Here is a 26,735-nt window from a genome sequence, read left to right on the forward strand (position 1 = left end):
TCTGCACATATTGCCTCCTGCCTATGACTTATCCATGACAGGTAGTCTGACAAAGTAGTACCCCTCCCTTTCAATATTAATGCATCACTCTTGCCCAAGTAAAATTGTAAACGTTGAGGAACCGTCTCATCCTACTGGGATTGGCTCTCCCACCTGTGTTGGCAAAGGAGGCATGCAACATTTTGCCCCCTCCCCCCGTATTAGGTTGGCCCCAACCCTCCAACCTTCATTAAGAGCCTAAAACTTGGCTGTGCAAGTTGGCTTAGGGCTCTAGTGGGGAAGCATTACAACAGAGGTGGTTAACAACAGATCCCATGCCCCCCCCCCCATCCTGCTGCTGCTGTCTGAATTTTTTAATTGGACCTCAGTGTTTGACTTTTGGATTAACATATCTGTGTTTTTATTTTATATAGTTTTTATATTTTATGATTGTAAGCTGGCCCAGAGTTACCTTGAGGTAAGATGGGCAGCTTATAAAATAAACAAATAAATATAAATTATCTGCTGAAGAATGTAGGGGTGGTGTAAGTATCATGGTACTTGGTCAACATTTTAATTACCTACAGGGCTGCTGAGATCCTATCACGTCAATGCTAACTATAGTAACATGCCCCACCACAACCACACGGGTAGGAAGAGTTCAGAAACGGGGTGTCAGTGGGTTCTGCTCGGCCCCTGCAGCTGTGCAAGAAAACTGAATGCCCTTGCCAGTTTGGATAAGAATTTCAGAGAAGTATTGCTAACAGCAAAGGAATGCTTCATGCATTATTCATGCACAGAGGGAAATTGGGGTGTAAGGGACCTCCATTCTGCTTCGTCTGTTCTGAACATAATTTAGGAAACTGGGAGGTTCCTTGTATAGTTTAATATTCCAAATGCTGACATCACCATGGGGAGCATTTTCCAAATCATGATACAGGTGTAGTGCTCGACTATTGAGCCCAAAATTTCTGCTGTTAAGTGAGTTTTGCCCCATTTTATGACCTTTCTTGCTGCAGATGTTAAATGAATCACTGCAGGTATTAAGTTAGTAACACAGCTGTTAAGTGATTCTGGGTTTACCATTGACTTTCCTTGTCAGAAGTTCGCAAAAGGTAATCAAATATCCCCAGAACACTGCAATCGTCATAAATATGAGTAAGTTGCCAGCATCTGTATTTTGATCACTTGACCATGGGGGTGCTACAGTGGTCATAAGTGTGAAAAATTGTCATACGTCACTTTTTTCAGTATCATCATAACTTAAACAGTCACTAAATGAATTGTTTTAAGCCGATGACTGACTGTATATTGCTACTATACAAGTTTTTCAGTAATTTCTCCTGCTCTAATTTTTGGATCAAGGGATTGTTATCCTTCTTTGTTTTACTTATTTTATCCAAGCTTATTGTTTACAATCTTGATTTTAGCATTTGCTCATCTTTTGCTCGATTGGTTGTTTAGTGCTTTCTTTAAGATCTCACTTTTACATCACTACTGTATAATGTTTATAGATTTCCACAGTAAGGGATTTAAGTGGGTTTTCAATCATGGTTGGCTTTTTTTCCCAGAGCCTTATGGACAACACTGTTGTTGTTTTCTGGCCAGGAAGAGCACTATGACGTTATTGTGGATGGGGCAGAGCAGAAAACAATTAAAAAGTAAACAGTTGCGCAAGGAGTCCCTCCTAAACTACATTAAAAGACTGATTTGCCTTTATAAATTGAGAAAAAAGAAGAGCCACTGAATTTCTGTGGTGCAATGAGAAGAACTCTAAAAGCTACAATAAGGCTCATCAATGGTATAAGTCAGGTAGTCCTCATTTAGCAACTGCCTTATATAGCAACTTTTGCAGTTATGATGGTGATGGAAAAATAACTTTTTGACCAGTCCTTGTATTTACAATGTTTGCAGGTTGACAAAGTCAAGGAAAACTGAAGCACATCACGGTTTCACTTAAGCACTGCTTCACATAATGCACGTTGATGGTCCCAATTGTTGTCACTAAACAAGGAATACTTTAATTTCCAATTCACTAACTATATTTTTATCCAAACTCTTTATGTAACATATTGGTATGATTCTGTGGTCATTAAGCACACTTATCTCTTACTGGGTGGTGTACCTTCTCCTCCCCACCCTTTCACAACTGAATTGTGATATTCCTGTTGGTGCTCTATTTGGCAAACATGCAAATCTATACAGGTAGTCCTCAACTTACAAGACAGTTCATTTAGTGACAGCTAAAAGTTAAAACAGCATCTTACGACCATTGCAGCATCCCGTAGTCAAATGTTCTAAATTTGGATCCTGGGCAACTGGCTCATATTTATATGATTGCAGTGTCCTGGGGTCATATGAGTACCTTTTGCAACCTTCTGACAAGCAAAAACGTTGGGGTAGTCAAATTCACTTAACGTGTTACTAACTTAACAACGTCAGTGATTCACTTAACAACTGTGGCAAGTAAGTCATAAAATGGAGTAAATTTCACTCAACGACTGCTTAGCAACAGAAATTTGGGGCTCAATTGTGGTCAAAAGTCGAGGACCACCTGTGCAGATAGAATGACTTTGCTGTTATTATACTGTATGCAGACCATAAGAATAGTAATAAAACAAGTATTGGAATCTTGGAGAAATTGGCTTTGTCAGGTGAACTGGAGCAGCTCAGCATCTCTCTCACTTTACACACACACACACACACACACACACACACACACACACACACACACTTTGGGGGGGGTGGAATAATAAAAAAGACACTTTAAAATGTTCCTGGCTGCATCAAGGATATTCAGGGACGTGTGGATTCTAGCCAAGGGTTGCTGCATAAGAAAGTGAGGGATGTGTATGCGTGTGTGTGTGTGTTTGTGCTATGGGGACAAAGTAAAAAGAGACTCGATTGAAAGGAGGAGGTGGTGGGTTGGCTAATCCAGGATGCTAGTAGGAACCTATAGTGCTGACCTCAGCGTCTGCACCGACTGCCCAAAGAGCTTGATTATTTTTAGATAAGATGAAAAGCAGAAAGAGAGAGAGAGAGAGAACGAGGAGTTCTGGGATGCAGCCCATGTGAGGCGTGAGTTGTATTTCTGATGAGGGAAGGGAAAGCAGGAGGTGGGAAGGGTGGAAGAAAGGAGGGTTTTGTTTCAGTGGCCTTCGCTCCTGCTGTCTGCACAAGTCCCTCTGGCTCTTTCCTCAAGTTCAGCCCTTGCCTTTGATTCAGAACTGGTCACGTTCAAAGAAACTTCCAGAGTTATCTAATCACCTCCCCTAGTCTAAGCCTGCCAATTTCTGGATGGTTTTGAAAAAGGGTCATACCTTTTGATGGTATGACCCCGAGCATCAGCATTTCTTCCCTCTGTTTAAAAAAAGTTCTTACAAACAGAGAGCACAAAGGGCTCCTGACTGTGTGCAAAGTGCATTTCCTTTGAGAAGGGAACTAGCTGGACATGGTAGAGTGGGACCTCTGCAAGAATGATGCAGTGCAAATGCTGCTGGAATAAGGGGGAGAATGTATGCTTTTCATTCAGAAGACTGCATGCAGATTTTCCCAACCTTGGTGACTTTAAGATGTGTGGACTTCAACTCCCAGAATTCCCCAGACAGCATGTTAGTCAGTTGCTACCATCTGAGTAATCGCCAAGTTTCAAACTTACAAGAAGCTCTATTTTGTTCTTTACTACAGTCTTCTGATCTACCACCTAGATCTGGCTGCAAAACAATGGCTCAGAGAGCAGACCACGGGTAGTCCTTGACTTACAACCATTCGTTTAGTGACCGTTCAAAGTTGCAACGGCATTGAAAAAAGAGACTTATGACTGTTTTTCACACTTACAACCATGACGGCATCCCCTTGATCACATGATTAAAATTCGTCCGGTTGGTAATTGGCACGTGTTTATGACAGTTGCACTCCTCTGGGATCATGAGATCACCGTTTGAAACCTGCCCAGCCATCTTCTGACAAGCAAAGTCAAGGGGGAAGCAAGATTCGCTTAACGACCACATGGTTTACTTAACAACTGCAGTGATTCCCCTAGCAACTGTGGCAAAAAAGGTCATAAAATAGGGTGAAGCTCAGTTAACTGCCTTGCTTAGCAATGGAAATTTTGGGTTCAATTGTCGTAAGTCAAGAACTACCTGTATGGGCATTTTTATACAGCCACACACATCACCCTGCAAACCCTGCATTTATTCTTTCAACAGCTTCCAATCGTATTCACCACAGCCTTAATAACAAGGGCTAGTTACAACTTCCTCTGCCTTTAGCCACAGGTAGAAGTGTGCTAAAAAATGATCAACCCCTCATCTCTTACCATTTTTTCACCATCTATAAGGTTTTGGAGAGGGGCCCTGGGGAGAGGCAGAAACCACTGCAAAATCGCTGGAGTGCAGTTATGAGAATTTTATGGCATTTTGGAAGCATTACAGTTTAGAGTAGGAAAAAGACACAGAACCAGGGAGGTGATTCCAAGTGGGAGTTTCCACCAATTCCATGGAATTGGAGTGTATCAAAATTCAAAATGGAAGCCCTGCAATTTGAGATTTCAGACTCTGATGCCCCTACGAAAATCAACTCAGCTGCTGAAAGGTGACACTAGGAACAGTGGGAGATGGCACCACTCCAGGAATCGCCCCAAAGTGCCCCATGGAATAGCCCATGATTTCAGCATTAAGAAAAAGAGTGTCTCAGCATGATCAGAACCAAAGAGCCCACATGAATACTTCAAACTTCAGCTTCAATCATAACAATACAAGAGCACACAATAGATACAAACTCAAGGTTAACCGCACCAAACTTGATTGCAGGAAATACGACTTCAGCAAGAGAGTGGTCAATGTCTGGAATACTCTACCTGACTCTGTGGTTTCTTCCCCAAACCCCAAAAACTTGAACCTTAGACTGTCTACTATTGACCTCACCCCTTTCCTAAGAGATCTGTAGGAGGCGTGCATAAGCGCACCAACGTGCCTACCGTCCCTGTCCTATTGTTTCTTTTTATTTTTCTTATCTATCTCATGTATTCAAAAGTATGTTTATTCTTATACCTGTATCTTGTAAGTGATTGACAAATCAAATAAATACTAAAATGAATTCCTTTGCACAAAAATTATTTTCTGGTGTCTCCCTCCCTCTTTGCAAGTTCCAGTTCTTGCATTCGTTTTCAGCAACTTGATTTCTCCGGGAAAGATTGCTGCTCTTGAAAGCAGAGCCAGAAACTTCATTGCTGCCCCGTATCAAATTACTTAGAGGCCCAACAGAATCTATCTCTACCCAACCTTGCAGGACGAAGAGTTAATACAGCCTAAGACCGTCCCGTGTGTGTTCCCCATCTCTCAGGGGGGAGGATTGCATCAATGGGCAATGTTTATTTCATCATGCTCAAATAGACAGCACAGGGTTAGGATCCTCAGTGGCATCACATGCCTGGCTTTAGTGGCGCCAACAGAGTTCTGAGGTCAGGTGTTGCCTACGTAGCTGAGAGCCGAGGAAGGGAAGGGAGGCCGAGGAGGGAGATGCTCGTTAATCACCCACCCGGGCTGCGAAGTGAGTGCTGTCAAGGGAGGGCTGATTATGGGGAGGAGGGCAGCCGTTACTGCAAAAATTACATTACTCCAAGCGCCCATTAGTGTTTGGCGGTTGCTGTAGCAACCTAGTAGGGCCTGGACTTGTGGTCGGCCTCTGTTCATCTTTACCTTGATGAAGGAAGGCTGAGGGTCTTAGCAAAGATTGCTAGTACCAAGAGGTGTGCTTAGTGGCCTGAGGTGACCCAGCCACTGACCTTCCTTTGCCATCACTCAAGAGGGGCTCACACAGGGAAGAGGGGCTTGGCCCCAAAGCACGAGAGGACAGAAGTAATGGGTGGAAGCTTGTCAAAGAGAGATGCAATGTAGGAGTAAGGAGAAATTTTCTGACAGAACAATTAATCAATGAAATAGATTGCTTCCTGGAGTTATGGGTACTCCATCACTAGAGATTTTCAAAATTGAACTAGTCAACACTTGACCGGGATGGTATAAGGGTGCAGGGAGTTGGGCTAGAAGACCTCCAAGGTCCTTTCCAGCCTTATGATTCTATGTTCTATGTTCCAAGTCAAAGTATCTAGTATGAAAATCACACAGGTTATACGAGATTTATCAGGCAGGAGACCCGACGACCCCTTCCCCAACTTTACACAAATTGTTTTCCCTTATAGCAAAAATATAACATTAAAACTAACTCCTGACTGCATTTTCTTGCCTCCCAAAATTTGTGGCTGTCTGAAAAAGCCACTCCACTTTTTCTGAAGAAATTCTGACATTGTGTTTTGGTCAGCCAGCCCTGGATGCTAGTCTAAACTTCTCAGTTATGGAAAGCAACTTTTGGGAGGACGGGGGGGAAAAAAACCCCAAAAGAAGACAAATGTATATGTGTTGTAGGCCCTGGTTGTGTAAAGCTGTAAAATGTAATGCACAATTCTTTTCTTTTCAGATTCAGATCAAAGCAGCAGTCCCAGGACAGGAATCGGTTCTGACCAAGAGGATAGTAAACCCATAATCACACTGGGTGAGCAACAGCAAAAAAAGGACAGAGGAAAGGTGTGGGTGCATGTATGAGGCTGTCGGTCTGCGGTTCCCTGAACTTGCAATACAAATCCCGAAAGAATTAGGTGGGATGGTACCCTGGAACAGACTGATGGGAAGGATCAAGGGTTGATCCAATCAGGAAATGAATTAGTAATAGAGAAGCACCTCAAGGCAGGCTTAGAAATAGGATTGGTTTGGAGTCCTCTTCTGTCTCTTCCCACCTTCTCAATTTAGTAAAAAAAAAAAAAAAAACACACCACCTGGTTTATTCCAAACCAAATCAGACTTCACCACAGCCTTGAGGATAACGTGGAATGAACATTCTCAACCAGCCTCGGGCAGCAAATCTCTAAATCTGTGTTTCTCAACTTTGGCAACTTTAAGATGGATGGACAAACGAGAAAACCTATCAATAAAGTCAATCATGTCACTGTTAAATACAGTCATTAGTAAAAACATAAATGCGTTTCAGAAGGGGACTGACAGCCAGCTTGTAAAAATCACTTCAATTGGGTACTTTTTACATAAAGGCCTTCTTCAACCTCATGCTGTTAAAACTATTATTCCGTCATCCAAAACTGACATAGCCAGTGGCTGTTATATAATATTAAATTATTTTAGGGTCAAACTTCTTCGGCTGGCTGCTTTCATAGACTCTTGTTCTTTCTGGTCTAAAAAAATGGAGAAATGATAAATGGAGAAAAGAGTTTGAAAAGTACCCAGTCTAGAATATTTAGGATTATATGCTAATTACCTGATTTATAGTATACGGAATTTCTTTCTCTAAGTCAAAACCTGACACTGAAAACATTGAACAATTCAGGAAAAAAAAACCTGATTATTGGAGCAGTTTCTGAATGAGTTCAAAACCTCTTTTGCAGATGCAGCAGATTTTCAAGAGAATTTTGTTACGTCAGGTGTGTTCAGTGTCACAGAACTTATCCAAGTTTCCCGGAGTGAGTAGCTTGTATCCTTATTAGTTTTTTTTTTTCTATTTAATTCTCACTTCTGTCAGTTACTTTATATTGTTTAAAATGCAGCTATGAGTAAGATTTGCTAATTTTTCCACACTGTTCATCTATTCTTTTTCATTGCAAATGTTAATAGATTTCTACCAAAATTATAATATTTTTACTTTTAATATTTATTTCCCAGCTGCTGGGAAAAGTTATCTGTTGGTTCAGACAGGGTTACCATCAAGGTAGTGATGATGCTCAAGCTGGCTCTACTGTTGAAATTTTGTCTATAGGCTGTTGGGTTCTGGATGTGAGGAAACAACCCTAACCCTAACCCAGGCAAGTGGAGTTACTTTCAGGCACTCGAAACCAGGAGCCAGCATAGAGTTCAAAAGCATTGTGAATTTATTCAATGCAATCTATAGACAAGAGTCTGATGTATATGGAGATTCTCAATCATCCAGGTTCATGGTTGTCCCAAAAGTGCCTTTTTCAAAAAGGCAACTGGACTTTCTTGGTTTTTTTTCCTTTGAAAACTTTCGCTTCTCATCTAAGAAGCATCTTCAGTTCTAATTGTTACATACATACGTACATACGTACGTATCAGGTCACTTCATTCCATAATCCAATGTTTCTATTGACTACTTTTAAGATGTGTGGACTTCAACTCCCAGAATTCCCCACATCCACCCGACAGACTAATTCAGTGTTTCTCAAACTCAACCACTTTAAGATATATGGACTTCAATTCCCAGAATTCCCCAGCCAGTTGTATTGGCTGGGGAATTCTGGGAGTTGAAGTCCACACATCTTAAAGATGCCATAGTTGAGAAACAATGCCATCATCTCTGACAGAGCACCACTGATGGAAGGAGAAAATTCCATCCCGAATCATTGTTTTATGAATCACTCATTAGCCTTTGCTACTACTGATGGTTCTTCTGCCTCTGTCATTCACAGCACCAGTGGTGACAGGCACAGGTCCAAATTTCTCTTTGGGAGAGTTGCAAGGGCACTTAGCATATGACCTGAATCCCTCAAGTACAGGGATGAGGCGGACGCTCCCCAGCACTTCCTCCAGTGGGTAAGTCTAAACACTCTCCCTCCCTCTCCCTCCCTCTCCCTCTCCCCCCTCCCTCCCTCTGTGAATATGTGTTAAACTAGCTTTGTGTGTGTGTGTGTGTGAGTGTGTGTGTTTATTTATGGAATAAAACTTTTACCCTACTGAAGATGCAACAGATGGAATTGGAAGGTTGCCAGGTCACACAAAATTGGTTGATATCCAGAAAGTGGGGGTGGGTCTTCAAGAATTAGGGTTTTTGTCCAGCTATTTCTTGTAACTAGAAATTATTTTCTAGTTATAGCAGGGGTGTCAAATTTTATTTCATTGAGAGCCACATCAAGGTTGAGTTTGACCTCGGTGGTGGGGGGTGGGGGTTGGTTGTGTGGCCATGGTGGGCGTGGCCAGATTGACTTCACTAGTATTGGGTACCTGTGGTGGCCCGAGTGCTCTACCAGTGAAAACAGGCTCCCAATCTCCATTTTCGGCTGGGACGGCCTCTTGCAACCCTCTGCCAGTAAAAACCGGCCCTCCGGAGCTCTGTTTTCACTGGCAAAGGGTTGCAGGAGACTGTCCCAGCCGAAAACAGAGATTGGGAGCCTGTTTTCGCTGGCAGGGGCACCGTGGACCAGTCCTTTGTTTTTTTCAAGGGTGGCCCTGTGGGCCAGATCTAAGCACACTGCAGGCTGGATCCAGCCTGTGGGCCTTGGGTTTGACACCCGAGTTACAGGTAGTGTACGACTTACGACCACAATTGAGCCCAAAATTTCTGTTGCTAAATGAGACAATTGTCAAGGGAGTTTTGCCCCCATTTTATGACCTTTCTTGCCACAGTTGTTAATGAATTGCTACATTCGTTAAGTGAACCTGATTTCCTCATTGACTCTGATTGTCAGAAAGTCGCAAAAGGCGATCACATGACCCTGGGATGCTGCAACTGTCATAAATATGAGCCAATTGCCAAGCGCCCAAATTTTGATCACATGTCCATGGGGATGCTACAATGTTTGTAAGTGTGAAAAACAGTGGCAAGTCACTTTTTTCAGTGCCACTGTAATTTCAAACAGTCACTAAACGAACTGTTGTAAGAAGGATTTCCTGTATTTGCAGACAATGTATGATTTTTACATTACACTTGTCTGGAATGGTATAGGATCTCTTGCTTGAACAGCGGGTTGGACTAGAAGACCTCCAAGGTCCCTTCCAACTCTGTTACTCTGTTTTTCTGATTTTGATGTAATGCAGTCTTTCTTCTAGCTAAGGTAAAAAGTAGGGTTTCAAGATAGGAGGCTGTAGCTTTCATGCCCCAATTTTCTCCTTCCTTTCTCACTTTTTAAACAACCTGAATCATGATCCTGACTTATTCAACCACATCACATCCACATGTCTCAAACATCTGGGATGCAAATGGCTTGAGAAAGCGGGAGGTGGAATCTTTGACAGCTCTTTCTGTATCATTGAAACAACCACTTCTCCCGTGCTCTTAGGATCAGAATTGAAATTGTAAAGGTGATCATTGGGTGACATACTCAATAAACCCAAAATGCGACCATCTCAGCCTTTAGGAACGCTGTCACCGTTTAATTAGAAAAAAGTTTTCTTTCCTATGTAGCTCTGACCTGCTGTGAGCACTCTTACCTTTTGTGTTTTTAATCAATTTTTATTTTATTCAGACAATTAGAATACAAAATCCAAAAGAAAAAAAAATCAACAGAGACAAAACAAAACTAGACAAGAACATTTAAAAAGTGAATTAAAAAGAACAAATGACAAAAACACAACTAAGGAGGGATCCTAGATGTAGACATTCTAGACCTGCTTTGCAAAGGGGGAAACTAATATTGTTGTAATAGATTAGTTGTTGTTCAACTAGGGGGGATAATATGCTCTTACCTTTTGTAATGCCGTTCCTTCATTCCCTACCCTGGTTTGCTACTCACTCCCAGATCTTGTACAAACTCCTAATCCACAAACTCCCGGAGAAAAAAGGGTGTGACTTTAGTCAGTTTCCTGCCTAAGCAGGGGGCTGGACTAGAAGACCTCCAAGGTCCCTTCCAATTCTGTTATTCTATTCATTACATGATCACAGTTGCCATCTTGGCATTCTTGACCCCCTAGATGCCTCTGAAACTTTCCATGACCTTTTTCTTTTTATTACTTCACTGATATATCCCAATATGTCATTGTTCTGTCTTTTGTTCCTGTCCCTTAAAACAATTCTTTTCTTCTTTTACTTCTTGTGCCCAGGCTGTCTACTAAAAACTCCTGTCCTTCAAAACTTCTTCCATCTTCTCTTCTCTTTATTTTTCCTTCCACCAAAATGCTAGGACTGTGTTAAGGGAATAATTGCAGTTTGTTTACTTTGCCTTGGTTTTCTAACCTCATTTGCCTCTCTTTGGAATCATATTTCACCATGTAAAGCTCCTCAGAGATATCCTAAATTCTTGGACTTAGTGAATTATTACCCAGAGCAATGAAGTATAAAAAGGAGGAAGTTCCTTTCAAAATTTAGCTTCTTTGATAGCTGTTGCCCTCCATGGTAGCTATACAGGTAGTCCTCAACTTACCAAGTTCATTTAGTGCTACAATGACACTGAAAAAAGTGGCTTCTGATCATTTTTCACACTTACGACCTTTCTAACAGTCCCATGGTCATGCTGATCAAAATTCAGATGCTTGGCAATTGGTTCATACTTATGACTGTTGCTGTCATGTGATCAACTTTTGAAATGTTGTGACACGCAAAATCCCCGGGGAAGCCAGATTAAGTCAACAACTGTGTTACTAACTTATCAACTGCAGCGATTCACTTAACAACTGTGGCAAGAAAGGTTGTAAAATGGGACGAATGCAGATGTGGCATTCAGCAGGTTCTGACCAGTTCTGGACAACCGGTAGTGGAAATTTTGAGTAGTTCGGAGAACCAGCAAATCCCACCTCTGACTGGAGATTTTACAGTCGCCTTCCCCTGCCACGCCCACCAAGCAATGCCCACAGAACCGGTAGTAAAAAAGTTTGAATCCCACCACTGGACAAACGCCTCACTTAACCGCAGAAATTTGGGTCTCAGTTATGGTTGTAAGTCGAGGACTGTCATGGTTATGCTGCTTTTGAAGAGATGTTAGATAATGATGGCTGTTATTCTTAGATTTTAAACTGCTATTAAAGCCACATCTCTCCTTTTTTTCCCCATTAGGAGTAAACGGCACAAGTCAGGATCTATGGAGGATGATCTGGATACCAGCCCTGGGGGTGAATACTATACCTCCCCCAGCTCCCCCACAAGTAGCAGCCGCAACTGGACGGAGGACATGGAAGGGAGTAAGTGTGCAGGAGATGCAAGGTCAAATGCCTTTGTGGAATAAATGTCTATGGAGATTCCTCAGACATCCAGATCATAGCTGTTTCAAAGGTGGTTTTTTTTCTTTTTCAAAAGGCAATTGGGCTGTTTTTTTCCCTGAAGAAGAAGAAGACATTTTGCTTCTCATCAAAGAAGTTGTGATGGTTGTGACTGGATGATGGTAGCGGCAGGGGAGGGATGTTGGAAGGATAAGTTCTATCCTTCCTATCTTTCCATCGCCCCATTATCCAGTCACAACTGATGAACCTTCTTGGGAGAGAAGTATTTTTTTCTATTTCCTCGAGGGGGGGAGGGAAACACCAGTCCAGTTGCCTTTGGGTGGGGTGGGGAAAGCACCTTTGAGACATTTTGCAGAATATTTAGCATTTCCATTGGCTTCCTGTTTTCCTAGTTTTAGGGCCAGGTCCCCAGGAGCTGCCCTCAATCATGTGAAAAGTATAATTGGTTCCCACAAAGGAGAATATTTGGAGCTCAGGGTTCAAATGAGGGGTCCTCTCTGAACTTAGTTGTTTTCTTGCAGATGTTTCATTACCCAAACTAGGTGACACTGATGATGTTACGTAGTTTGGTAATAAAACGTCTGCAAGAAAACAACCAAGCTCAGACAGCACAAAAGCCACCCAGTGTACTTGTTGAAGATCTGTCTGAAATACTGAATATAGAGATAACAACCAGAAGTACTGTATTGATAGCTAATAACTTGGAAATATTTAACCATCAAATCAACAAATCATTGTGATTTTTACAACTTTCTCTGAAGAATGAGGAAAATTAATTTTCTTCTAATTCCATTACCTTGTCATTTGGGAATGTGTTATCTACTGTATTTTAATCTTTATGTATTTATTTGGTAAATTTATACAGCCACCATCTCACACATGTAACTCTGAGCTGCGTACAGAATTTAAAAACATGAAACCATGCAACATAATAACCAAAAATATCTACAATAATAGTTTAAAAACAGTAAAAGACTATTAAAGTCATTTTAAAAAACACAGTCTGCAGGAGAGCACAATCAGTCTCACTAACAATATAGGATTAATTCTGAATCAAGTAGAATAATATTGAGACTAAATTCCAGAATCAGAGGGTTACTAATTTAATGTATACAACTTCCATTTGTTTTTTCCCCTTCTCAGCACCCACGTTTTATATACATATAAGCTATCTTTATATGATTATACATACAGTCTGATTACATCAAGATTATTTTCAATATATAATATTTTAACTGATGCATACTGAGAAAATATTGCTGATGAACTCCTGTGCTGCTAACTAGCTTGGATGACTTCAAAAAAGGGTTGGACCATTACATGGAAATCCTGGGGATAAGCACTTACTATTGTAGCAGGGCTGCTTCTGAAAGCTGTCTACAGGTAGTCCTCGACTTATGACCACAATTGGGGCCAAAACTTCCATTGCTAAAGAAGGTAATTGTTAAGTTAATTGAGCCCAGTTTTATGGCCTTTTTTGCCATAGTTATTAAATGAATCACTGCAGTCATTAACTGAATCTGGCTTTTTGGTGGTTCTGTACTCATTTGAGAAAATGTTTTCCATTTGCAGATATTATAAATTGGGTTTTTTTAAAAAAATAAAAGCATTGTTGTCTAATTAGAATATTTTATTTTTCCTCTTTTAAAAGTGATTTTTAAAAAAATAATTGATCAGTTGGCTTAACGATCAATAAACATTGCAATATTGTTGTGGTTATTATTTGCCTTCATTTAGGTAAAGAATTAAAAAGTGGGGGGTATGCCCACCTATTCTTTCCCCAAGTAGAAACATGTCTAAATGCTTTGCAAGAAGAGATTTAATTTCAATCCTGTCCTGGATGTTCTGTAAAATCCTTCCAAATGAGTGTCTGAGAAAGGACTAAACCTTTTAGTGGCGTGGACTAAACCAACTGCCCCAGATAAATCTGAGCCAGCAGATAGAGATTAACTGCATCCTGTTGCAGACATGCACACATGGGGGGCGGAGGGCTTTGATATTTATAGGCAAGGATAGAAGCCCATTTGTAGGATTCACCAGACAACTTACCTAGGAGCAAACTTCATTCTATCAATGTGTCACAAATGAAAATAGAAAAAACTTCTACAGGTAAATCTTGAACGGAATCTGCTCATAGTGGCTCAGCACCAAATGAGCCGTAAGGAGAGAGCTACACAGACATGGGAAAGAATAATGCCAAGTGACAAAGAACAAGATATGCTTGATAGAACTAAGTCACATACATGAACTGTGCTGCATGAAAAACACCTGGTCCCTTTTTTATAGTTGGGATGTCCAGGGCACTGCCGTAAATGATGCTAATGACTCATAAAAGCTAACATTTTTTCATTGGTTAGGTCTCTGAAGAAAACGGCTGCTATATAGTTAAAGGATAGTTCCAAACTGTATAGAAAGAACAGAAATATGGTTTAAACCAGGGGTTCCCAATCTTGGCAACTTTAAGATGTGTGGGCTTCAATTCCCAGAATTCCCCACCAATGGCTGGCTGGGGAATTCTGGGAGTTGAAATCCACACGTCTTTAAAAGTTGCCAAGATTGGGAACCCCTGATTTATAGCTGTGTTTCTCAACCGTGGCCTCTTTAAGATGGGTGGACTTTGCTGGCTGAGGAATTCTGGGAGTTGAAGTCCATCCACCTTAAAAGGACCACAGTGGAGAAATACTGGTTTGGAGGGCATATTGATGTCAGCAACCAACTGTCTCAATGACATTGTAACATGCCTCTTCCTCCCATCTCTTCTTCAGGCATCTCTCCAACTGTGAAAAAGACAGAAATGGACAAGTCTCCCTTCAACAGCCCATCTCCGCAGGACACTTCACCCCGGCTGTTCACTCAGCATCACCGTCCTGTCATTGCCGTACACAGTGGTATGTAAGCTGCTTTACAAAGGGCAAGGATGATGGTTATTATTATGCGAACCTGATACAGAATCCTTATTTTACTATTTCCAAGTGTATAGGAGGGGACTCTGATAGTTTTAATAATGTTACTTATTTTTAAATATCTCCTTGGATATTCATCAGAAATGAGCGTCTCCTCATTGTGCTTCTTTTTCTAATAATTCCTCATCTAGGGGACCATTCAAAAATCCTCATTTTTCTTCCTTCCTATGTTCTGCCTGTTTGCCATTTTTAGAACAGCCTGTGGGTAGGCATAGGTCTCAAGGATCTAATTATAAAAAGGGTTGCTTGCTAATTCCTTCTTCCTAAGAATGGCAGTTCAGCAACATGTGGGACGAGAGGAGAAGAAGCTGCATTGTCAGAAGTTCTCCAAGGGAGAGTTGCTATTAATCTTCCCAAGCAACAATTGCCAGAATGCTTTTAGGAGATGGGATGGTAGATTCGATAGTTCTGGAAGAGTTCAAAAATATACTAGATTCAGCAGCTAATGCTAGCATAGGTCAGCCCCCATCAAAGGAAACTGCCTGAGTTAAGATAAATATAACTTTATTAGAGGAAAAGATTGCTTTGGAAGCCTCCTTGCTGCAATCAGCAAAAATGTAGCTGTTCCTTTCAGAGATCTAACTCTGGGAAGAAATTATCCCAGAACTCTGTAACAGAATCCAGCTGTGCACACAGCCCTAACTGGTAGGTGCTTGTTATGTCTTCAGGGAACCACCCTTTTCTCAATTTCCAGAAGTATTTGCACTTAAAAAACAAAACAAAGAAATGAAAATGAAACCTCAAGGCAGTGATGAATGTGCACATAATATATGACTTTATCCATGCCACATTTCAAATAAAGAGACAATTGCCTTTATGAACTACAGGAAAAGGGCAAGAGACTGCTAACTAAACTATTCCTCCACTGCTTATAGCAATAGCACTTAGACTTATATACTGCTTCACAGTACTTTACAGCCCTCTCTAAGTGGTTTACAGAGTCAGCCTATTACGCCCAACCATCTCGTTCATTTTACCAACCTCAGAAGGATGGAAGGCTGAGTCAACCTTGAACCTGGCGAGGTTCGAACTGCCAGATTGCAGGCAGCCAGCAGGCAGCAGAAGTAGCCTGCAGTACTGCACTATAACCATTGCGCCACCGCGCTTACACAGATAGTCTTCAATTTATGACCACAATGAGGAACAGAATTTTGATAAGCGATGCGATCATGAGGCGAGACATTGTTTTACAAAATTATTTTACAATAATTTTTACCACAGTTGTTAAGTAATTTGTGTGGTCATTAAGTGAATCACATAGGAGTTAAGCAAATCTGGCTTCTGCAGCTAACTTTGCTTGTCAGAAGCTGACTTGGAAAGTTGCAAACCGCAATCAATGCAACCATCATTAAGTAGGAACCAGTGACCAAAGGCCCAAATTGTGATCAAATGACCATTGAGGTAATGTGATGGTCAGAACATTGAGAACAGGTCACTTTTGCAAAGCCATCAAACCGTGTTAAATGAAGAGTCATAAACTGAGGACTACTTGTACATGCATCTAACATTTTAGTTGTCAAAATGAGAAGAAAACCGGATCTCTTGCAGAAATGAGTGAATTCTGGTCGTACAGTTATTTGAGGCAGGGAAGTGGACTGGAAGATCTCTAAGGTCCCTTCCAATTCTATAATTCTATGATTTTTGCATTATGTCCAACTTTTTCTTTTCCCTCTATAATATTACATTTGTTTAGAGTCTTTTGAATTTAACCCTGTCTGCAGACCAAGTGGATAGTTTTTATTATAGAACTCAGATGAATTGCCCAAATTAATGACAGCCTTCTTCAACTTGCCCTCCAGATGTCTTGGACTACAGCTCCCATCAACATGTTAATCAAATTAGGGAATGAAGCTTTCTGGCACAGGATAGGGTAGAATAGGAGTTTTGCAGATCATTTCAGCTTTTTTTTTTTTCCCCAGAATTCTTCAGAGTGCTACTAATTGTGGAAATTAAGAAAGAAACACTTCAGCAGTATATCAGGCAACTTAAATTCTCTTGAAAATTTCCCAGTAAAAGTTGCATGTGAAAAGCCCCCCCCCAAAAAAGTGATTTATTTGCAAAAAGCAAACAAAAAAAGTGATTAGGTTTTAAAAACTTAGGCCAGCAGAGCCACACTTGTAAAGATTTAACAGAATTCTAGGAAGTTTGGGATTTAGTGCTCATGCGGTAAGTCAAAGGAGGTGCCACTGCTGCCTTTCTGAAGCTATTAGTGAAATTTTGTGGGATCTGAGTACAGTTTTGGCTGTGTGGCCAAAGGCCAGATGTTGCCCCCCAGAGGATAGTGTTGGTGGCACTTGGGCCCCTTACCTTAACATCCAGTACATGATCTAAAGATGAATGGGAGTGAGAGAGTCCTGTAGGTTTTGTTGACTTGCCCAGGGAGGTTGGAGAGGGGAAAGGAGGTAGATGTTTGCTTGCTCCAGAAGGAGGAGGAGGAAGATGGAGGAAGGCCCTTCTAATTGTTTCTGTAGAGATGCCTGGGAGTAGAAGGGTCTGGATTGTGTGCTGTTGATGAAGGCCGCCCAGTTTCCTCTCTCTCTCTCTCTCTCTCTCACCCTCTGCAGGTATCTCTCGAAGTCCCCACCCCTCCTCTGCGCTGCACTTTCCCACCACTTCGATCCTGCCCCAGGCGGCCTCCACCTACTTCCCGCACACAGCCATAAGGTACCCGCCTCATCTGAATCCACAGGACCCTCTGAAAGACCTCGTCTCATTGGCTTGTGACCCATCCAATCAACAACCAGGACCGGTAAGGAACTGCCAGGATTATAACTCCTGTCATATTTTATTTTTTTTGTCTTGTGGTAAGGATAGTCCCTTATGCTTCTCTGTTCATGGCTCCCTGGGTCCAAGGAGGAATGGCATGGCAGGTTATTTGAAATACCCGTGCAACCAAGCAGTTCCCCAAGCTCTTCAGTGTTTTTGCTCAGTCATCACAAGACCTAGAAAAAAAAATATTTGTATATTTTCTTAAATGGTATACTTAAAACCAGATTTCTCCAACCTGGTGTTCTCCAAATGCGTTGGGATTTCCAGACTCCCTAAACAACAACGTTTAAGCTAGTGTGTTTTTTCAAACTTGACAATGTTAAGATGAGTGGACTTCAACTTACAGAATTCACCAGCCACCGTGAATTCTGGTAAGTCAAGTCTATTCATTTTGAAGTTGCCAAATTTGAAACAAACAAACAAACACAGATTTAAACTATATTGTACCATCTCAGTCTTGGACCCACAATTCCATTTTCATACTTGATTGAAAGACTCACCATTGTTCTTATGTTTTGTTTTGTGTTGTGTTTGGTCCTGTCATCAGTTATTTTTACTTTCAAATAAGGCCCTGAAGTATTTTTAAAATGACATAGCTTTGTTCTAAGCTATTATTCTTAATGAATTAAAAATGATGACACGGCATTGGGGAGGAGGATGGTTACCTTGCCCTCAGAAGTCGTGGCAGCTTCATCACTGGAGACTTTCAAGAAGAGATTGGACTGCCATCTGTCAGAAATGGTGTAGGGTCTCCCGCTTGGGTGGGGGGGTTGGACTAGATGGCCTACAAGGTCCCTTCCAACTCTTCTTTTTAATCTGTTATTTTATCTGTTATCTATTGGGACTGAGATTTGTCCTTCTGTTCTTGAAATCTCATTTCTAAAACAGCTAAGCCTTAGCAGGCAGCATTACTATCTGGCCTTGGCTCAACAGAGGGAATCAGTCAGATCTGTTAGTATATAATACTACTACTGTTACTACTACTACTATTACTACCAGTACTATTACTATTACTATTACTCTTGCAGAAAGCACCTACTTCGGAACCTGTTGACCAAAGAATTTTGGCTGGCAGGGTCCAGAAGGACAGCCTTTCTGCTATGGTCTCCACCTTCTGGAACATTCTCCCATTGGAGGTGAGGTCCACCCCCACACTCCCGACCTTTGGGAAGGGCCCAAAAACGTCTCTCTGCCATTTGGACTGGGGCCTTGAGAGGGGCTTGCTATGTTGGGGGTTGACAACCAAGGCTTAGCTGTTTTAGGAATGAAATTGCTTGCCCATCATCTTAGTTTTTGGCATTTAGCTTTTCTATTCAATTTTTCTAATTTTAATTGTTTTCCAGTATTTTTTATTATTATTACATATTGTAAGCTACCCAGAGTTGTTGTATCAGTGAAATGGGCAGCACAGAAGTTTAATGAACAAACAAACAAGCAAATAAATAATACTAGAGTTATCAGAGACCAAAGCTGTAAGTTAGATTGTGAAGTAAAAAATAAATACCCAAACCCATCATGGAGGAAGACCATATTGTCACCAAGGGGGGGAAAACCCTTCAAGGACACATACGGTCATCAGGCATGGAGGATTTTTAAAATTGTTAAGTAGCACCTGCACGTATGTGGGTTCTGAACAGACACAAAACAATGTGTGTGCTTGAGGAGGATTAAATCCTCAGATCTTCAAAACACTGATGGTAATTATCTGTAATTTGCATAGCATGCCTTGGGCAAGTTCCCAAAGCCCAATGCCATTTGTACCAAAGGCATGTAAAGGGTTTAGTGAAGGGAAAATGTAGTTTACAGTCGCATTGTACATCTTGAAACAAGATATGGTATAATCCTCCTTGGACTAGATAAATAATAATCAAAGTGAGATCGAGAAGCCCTGTATTTGCATGCTGTTTTCACAGGCAGGACCGATGCTAGTGAAGAGGTAATGAATTCACACTAATTTAGGCTTCGTGCTGAGAACTTGTGCAAGAAGGAAATAGACCTGGTTCGGGGCCTGGAGGATGTTTAGGATAGGATCAAAGGAAAGTTTTGACAAAACTGTTGAGATCCTCAGAAATGGAGTAGTAGGATCTGCCTCACCTACTCAACTGCTGTACAGGTAGTCCTCGACTTACAACAATTCATTTAGCGACGGTTGGAAATTACAGCAGCACTGAAAAAGTGACTTATGACCATTTTTCACACCTATTGCAGCATCCTCATGGTCGCGTGATCAGAGGCTGGGGAACCAACTCGTCTTTATGACGGCTGCAGTGTCGCGGGGTCACAGGATCAGCTTTTGCGACCTTCTGACAAGCAGAGCCAATGGGGAAGCCAGATTCACTTAAGAGCCGTGTTAATAACGTAACAGCTACGGTGATTCACCAAACAAATGTGGCACGAAAGGTCGTGAAATGGGACAAAAAAAAAAAAGTCACTTAACACAGTGATCCCCAACCTTTTCTACACCGCGGCCCGGTACCGGCATCAGCTGGGCGCCACCATCTTTTTTTGATGAAAACGTGACCTCACCGGAAGCACGTTTTCATCAAAAAGATGGCGCGCACGCGCTCGTGAGCTTTTCCGGTAGAAATGGCTTTCTACCCGAAAAGCTCACCGGAAGCACTTTTTCATGAAAAAAAGATGGCGGCGCCCAGAAAGCCGCGGCCCGGTAGGAGTTCCGCGGACCGGTACCGGTCCGCGGACCGGTGGTTGGGGACCCCTGACTTAACAAACATCTGACTTAGCAACAGAAATTTTGGGCTCCGTTGTGGTTGTAAGTCGAGGACTACCTGTATGTGCTGAAGGTGCCAGCTGCCCCTCTGAAAGAGCTATCGGGTTAACTAAGATCACAAAAAAAGGAATGAAAATTGTCAAGACCTGAAGGTGCTGCAGAACCGCAGAGAGAAAGAGAGAGCTTAAATAGTAAATATTCAAATTGCTCCCCTAATCAAAGTTGCACCTAGGCCATACGTGGGCCCACATACCCACAAATGTCTGCTATTGGAGGCCCAGCTTGTTTCTCTTCTCTGTCTCTGCTAACTCTGCAGGTGGATGGTGCCATTGAAGGGATGTTAATGTATTAGTTACACGCAGGGCAGTAAAGGAGGGAATTATTACCTTCCTTTTCTCTTTCTCACATACATGCAGGCACATACAGAACAATTGGAAGCTAGTGTTGCTTCTGAATGTCTGTGATCGCTTCCTTGGCACAATCAATCCTTTCTACTGTTGGAAACATAGGCTGGAGATAGAGCTGAAAATGATATTACCTAGGCCAGTAGTTCTCAACCTTTCCTTCACCAGGGACACCCCCCCCTTTAAATTCCTTTTGTGGCCACGGAGCTCCAAGACTTAAGATTTAAATCGTAACATTTCTTCAAGCCTTCACCAACCCCCTGTGGCGACATTATGCCTCCCCCCAGAGGTCCAGGGGCCACAGTTTCAGAATCACTGATATAGGCAAGACTGTGCTAACTGTAGTGGGAGGACTAAAAATGCTTTTCAAATATATTCCTCTGAATTTCTTCCCAATTTTTAAGTTCTGAATTATCTGGATTTATTTTCGCTTTGATATATTAACATTCTTGCCATTCTTCCCTTTCTTTTTTTACTTTACAAATGTTATTGAGTCCATAGTTGACAACAGTGTTCAGTATCTTTCTCTGTTGTTGTTTTTTTTCCTTTCCTTTTTGGCATTGTAAAATAATATGCTATAGGAGAGTGATTTTTGTGATCACGTATGATTGTATCAGTATTCCTTTTTGTGTACTGTAATGTTTTGATAACATCCGTGAACATACACTCAGTATTCAGGTACATACGTAAAAATCATGAGAAAAAGAATTTTGATGCATCATAATAGCACCGTTACTTTTGTTGTGATATTTTATGAATGCACCCAAGCATTTTGGGTTATTTGTGTGGCTGTGGCTATAAATTCAGTTTTGGCAATCTGCACAAAAATCGCAAAATATAAACCTACATTTGCAATGCTAAAGAGTAATAAAGAGCACAGAAAATGCAGCTTGTTAGCACAGTGTCACAGTAAGCAGCTTGATAGATTTATTAGAAACCAATGTGGCCACATGAGCAGGGGTTGGGAATCTTGCCCCCTTTACCCCCTGTGGACTTCGGCTCCCTGGCTGGCTCAGGAATTCTGGGAGCCGAAGTCCACCGAAGGTAAAGGCGCCATTGTTCCCTACCCCTAAGCTAGACCATTTAGGTGGGATTGTGAAGAGTTTTTATACACGGAGGGCATTATGTTTTACTCTTAGCCATGACAATTGACTAGATCTTCCATATTTGCAGTCAGGTGAGCTGGCCAAGATTCCCAGGGTCCCCAGTGAAGCCCGCCCACTGTCCCCATTTTGAGGGGGGAGGTTCCTCTGGGCGGGCAGGTGACTCCTGTGGACAGTGCTAATGGCTTGCTCTGTGTTTTTTTTTATATTGTGTCCCTAGTTAAATGGAGGTGGTCAAGTGAAGGTACCCGGGCATTACCTTCCTACCCAGATGTTGGCGCCGCCACCCCCAGGTATGCCCCGCCTGGCAATCTCACCTGACACCAAATCTACCACGACAACTTCCGAGGGAGGGACCACCTCGCCGACGTCTCCCAGTAAGCAAGCCCACTCACCATTCCTGCACCTATCCTCTCCCAAATGGCCTTTCCACCTTGCCTGCCATCCGTCATTAATTCTTCCCCACCCTCTGGCCATATTCACCAATTCAGACTGCTCTGCAGCCTTGTGATTTTGGGGCAAGCTGGGGGGGAGGGGAATGGCTATTCTGAGGGAGAGGATTTTGAGATGAGATGGCAGCAGGGCGTATGAATTTAAACAGAAGTTCAAATTGCTCATTTAAACGATCAGAAATGGCCACTGATTTAAAATCAGTGATTTAAAAAATAAATAAATAAACCCAAGCAAACATGCATGCTGCCCTAAAACATACCAGGTTGCAGGTAAAGACAGCCTTTGTAGCTCCCTAGAACATAATCCAATTCCTCTAATGATCTACCTTGCATGCCTGTCTTACAAAATGAAGCTCGAATTTAAGAGAGCAATTGTGGAATGAAGTTGTTCCATTTGGCTCTTTCTTTACATGTTTAAGGACACCGAATAAGACCCAACTCCTTGAAAATTATAGGGTATCCCAAACTTTCCAGAAGCAAAAGGTGGTAGTTACATCGCAGACATAAAAGTTTTATCAGCCGGTTGGCCTTCTAATTTTGTGGTCTGTGAGAAGCAGCCTCCATGCAACATTGTGTGGCATTGCGCAGATTCCAAGCAGTGTTTTTCAAACTTGGCCATTTTAAGATGTGTAGATTCAACTCCTAGAATTCCTCAGCCAGCATAACCTTCCCTAGCCAGTTAAAACTTGACAAGTTTGAAAAAATATTGCCCTGGATCCTATTTCCCCTTACATCATTGATCAAATGGTAGATTAAAGGGGTGTACAGAACTTCTATTTTGATTTCAAAAAGGTCCTTCAAAGCACATAGGGGCACTAGCATAGCTCCAGCAGTTCATTTTGAGTTCTTTAAAGTAACTGCTTTTTTCCCCAGGAATCTGCTGTTTAATTTTCAGAAAAAGACATAGCTGCTTCAATCCCTTGAAGAGAGAGAGAGAAAAAAAAAAACTCTGTTCCTGCCCCTCTGGGTTCTGAAGACACTTTTAGGAAATGAATTTGAAGTACTGCACATTCCTAGCATATTATGACTGGGCATAGTGTTTTCCCAAGATTTTCCTAAAGAATGTTGCTTATAATTTGGGGAACATTTTGATAGGGTTTTAAGAAGCCTTAAGTGTTAGGATTTTGTCCTTGTCTGTCTATTCCTGCTCTCCCACACAATATCATCTTCCATTTCCCATCCTATGTAAAAGGGCCAAGTGTTTTCCTTACCTTCTGAAAATTTGTTTGCTTGTGATCTAAATATTAATGCTAGAATAGCCCACACTGAAATAATAATAATTACTGTAAAGGGAAGCCTTGTTCATTTTCAAACTTTATAATGACTTTGATTATGCAAATCCTCTCTATTTAATCACTCCGTCAAACAACATGGATATTTATTTTCCTTATCTTGAAAAGGCCGTGTTTTTCTAGTATCTACTGGTAAAATACTATTATTTTCCTCCATGCTTCACCAGTTCTTTACCTTGGCATCTTACTGGGTTTAATGGAAGCTTATAGACTTGATTGCAGTGTGTGTACGTATGACTGTTGACTTCTATTGTCTAGTTGGCAGTGCAGTCAGATGTCACATCAAACCAGTTTCCTTAATATTGCTGATTAGAAAAAAATAATAATGTAAACTGAAGTGTGGAACTACCCTCCCTAATCCAATTCCTAGCACTTTCCCAATCTATCACTAATAAAATACATAGCATGTCATTTTCTCCTTTCCAGATAATATTCCTAAATGTCTAAAAAACAATAATGCTCTGTTTGGAAAGTGAGGAGTGGCGTAAACTTTTGTTTAGAGGCTTAATAGATTGGAACTCGACTGGTCATGTGCCTTGGCTCATTGTTCTTTAATTGCAGGGAAGAAGCCAAATGTCGCTTTTAAGGGCTGTGTATTTGGTATAATCTGTTTTGCCTTTTGCAGTTTGCTGAGAAAAAGTCTTGGAAATACCTCTGCTATGCTCTAATAGTTGTGTAGAAGGAGGTTCCTTAGCAAAACGTATTGTTCTTCTAATAAGAAGTGGAGGTCTTCCTAGGAGCTTATATCATCAGCTTTGATGTAACTTCTTCTACTCATCCAGTTTACTGAGATTTCACAGTCTTTCACAAATTTATTTCTTCTTCTTCTTCTTCTTCTTCTTCTTCTTCTTCTTCTTCTTCTTCTTCTTCTTCTTCTTCTTCTTCTTCTTCTTCTTCTTCTTCTTCTTCTTCTTCTTCTCCTTCTCCTTCTCCTTCTCCTTCTCCTTCTCCTTCTCCTTCTTCTTCTTCTTCTTCTTCCTCCTCCTCCTCCTCTTCCTCTTCCTCTTCCTCTTCCTCCTCTTTTCAAAGTTACCCATTCTTGATGTCTTCCTCCTCTTTCGCATGTGGTGGACTCTGAACCATTATTTCTCAACTTTGGCAATTTTAAGTCTTGTGGACTTCAATTCCCAGAATTCTGGGAGTTGAAGTGCACACATCTTAAAGTTGCCAAAGTTGAGAAACACTCTCTGAACATTCCAACAAACTGGGTAACAAAAAAGACCCGAGTTAACTTCTCCTTTCTCACTAATCTTGAGCAAATTATGTGGGTGCTGTGGTTATGCCTATTTGCAAATTGTGTGTACCTGTATATATATTTGCTTTTCATTATCGAGTACATAGAGAGGGGGAAATAATTTATGAGGTTTGTAGGGAGAGAGGCATTGTAATTGCTGCGCAATTTTATCAGTAAGATATAGTAATGCTCTGAAAAACTCCATTTTTACAGGTTTTCCCCATAGTGCTTTTTCTGAGTTATAGTGCTATCTACCCATTCTGGACTTAGCAGAAAACAATGCCAGTTGAAACTGGCTATCCCAATTTCAGCTCCTTTTTTGCCTTGATTAATTCCCTTCTCAGTCACTATTCCTTCCAGTCTCTTGACTTCCATCCAAAGTGAGAAAATCTTACAGGTTTTGCACACTTTAAGTGTCCTTGAATGATGTTGAAACAAGAGGAGAAATGCCTCTTTATCACTGGTGCAATGAAGGACATCTTAATTCTCTCTATGGAGTCCTTGGTGCTCTCTGAGCTTGGTTATTGCTGGCAGATATTTCATTACCAGACTAGGTAACATAATCAGTGCTGGTGAGTGTTGCGTTTGCTTCCTGCTTATATACAATAGGTTGCCCTGCCAGGATTGGTGTGGGGGCTGCGGTTTTCTCTTTTGCAGTTCTTTGATTGTTCTCTGCTTGATTGTTCAAGGAACTACCAAAGGGAGAAGAAGAAAAAAAAAAACCACACCCCGCCAAGATTGGCAGGGCAAGCTACTCTATATAAGCAGAAAGCAAGCAGAACACTCATCAGCACTGATAATGTTATCTGGTCTGGTAATGAAATGTCTGACAGCATACAGCCAAGCTCAGAGGGCACCAAGGACTTCACAGTTCAACTCTGAGCTATGTGTGTATTCTCCATTAATCCTGTCTCCCATATTGTCTGGGGATGAGATAGGGGCAATATCAATGGCAAAAGAGGTCTCACCGCATACATGTGGTAGGATTAGTTATCCATGGGGACATAGCCTATATATCCTCTGGAATAATATTTCCAATAGCTGCCTCTAGGTATCCACATCCAGACATACACCACTTTGCAAGTAAGCATTTTCAAGTCTATTGAAAGAAAGCATTTTTATATAAGGAGCACAGCATACAGGAATAGTATTTATGTGTCTTTGGTTAAATAAAAATAATATTAGTGATGACTAGTGATGCATATATGCATGCATGTATATATGTGTGTGGTTTTTTTGTATAAACATGTATGTGTGTACGTTTACATATACAACATGTATGCCTGTGTACGCATGCACCTGCGCCCATACAACAGTATATAACATTTCAATTTATACAGCTCTTGATTTTAAATTAGTAAATTAGTCAATCATATAAATCATATATATGTTATTAAACAAAAGAAAAAGAGACCCAGGTAAGTTTGCATCATGGGCAAAAGATATCTCTTGAATATCTTCTTTCTTAACCTCTCTGTCAAAAGAAACCTGAGCCAGATGTTGACAAACAATATATATTGGCTGTTGGCTGCAGCAAATGAGGTGTAAATTTATTCTTCCACTGCTGTGTAACATCGGGCTCTTCTGTATGCAAGAAACAAAGCAAAGGTGTGTCGATCTATTTCTTTTAACTCAGCATTGGAAATAGATTCCTTGGGAAGATTAAAAGTTCCAGTAATCACATGGGGGCAGGGCAGGGTTATGGTTTATGACCTTGAGGGCGGCAGAGTGATTTTCTTCCAGCACTGTGAGCTTGAATCCTTTTAGCTGGAGATGCTGCCACTGAACAGACCTTGGGCTTATGTCCTGGATTAGCTTCCAATTATGCAGGTAGTCCTCAATTTACGACCACAATTGAGCCCAAGA

The 26,735-nt window shown here is 41.3% G+C and overlaps 1 protein-coding gene across 5 annotated transcripts in view; it reads left to right on the top strand.

The window, feature by feature from the left end:
• NFIC (nuclear factor I C) overlaps nt 1-26,735 on the top strand; it is a 181,673-nt gene that overhangs the window by 124,475 nt on the left and 30,463 nt on the right. For 2 of the 5 annotated variants that reach the window (XM_087952604.1, XM_087952603.1), the window contains exons 3-10: nt 6,454-6,528; nt 7,430-7,504; nt 8,465-8,588; nt 11,761-11,885; nt 14,690-14,812; nt 17,452-17,636; nt 18,685-18,792; nt 22,112-22,268. In XM_087952604.1, the coding sequence (XP_087808730.1) occupies nt 6,454-6,528; nt 7,430-7,504; nt 8,465-8,588; nt 11,761-11,885; nt 14,690-14,812; nt 17,452-17,636; nt 18,685-18,792; nt 22,112-22,268 (972 nt within the window). The remainder of the gene's footprint in view (nt 1-6,453; nt 6,529-7,429; nt 7,505-8,464; nt 8,589-11,760; nt 11,886-14,689; nt 14,813-17,451; nt 17,637-18,684; nt 18,793-22,111; nt 22,269-26,735) is intronic. The other 3 variants (XM_087952605.1, XM_026681082.2, XM_087952606.1) reach the window with 2 other exon arrangements.

Source organism: Notechis scutatus, chromosome 1, assembly GCF_049901735.1.
Source record: "Notechis scutatus isolate UNSWTSFEM ecotype Mainland chromosome 1, rNotScu1.2, whole genome shotgun sequence".
NCBI lineage: Eukaryota > Metazoa > Chordata > Lepidosauria > Squamata > Elapidae > Notechis > Notechis scutatus.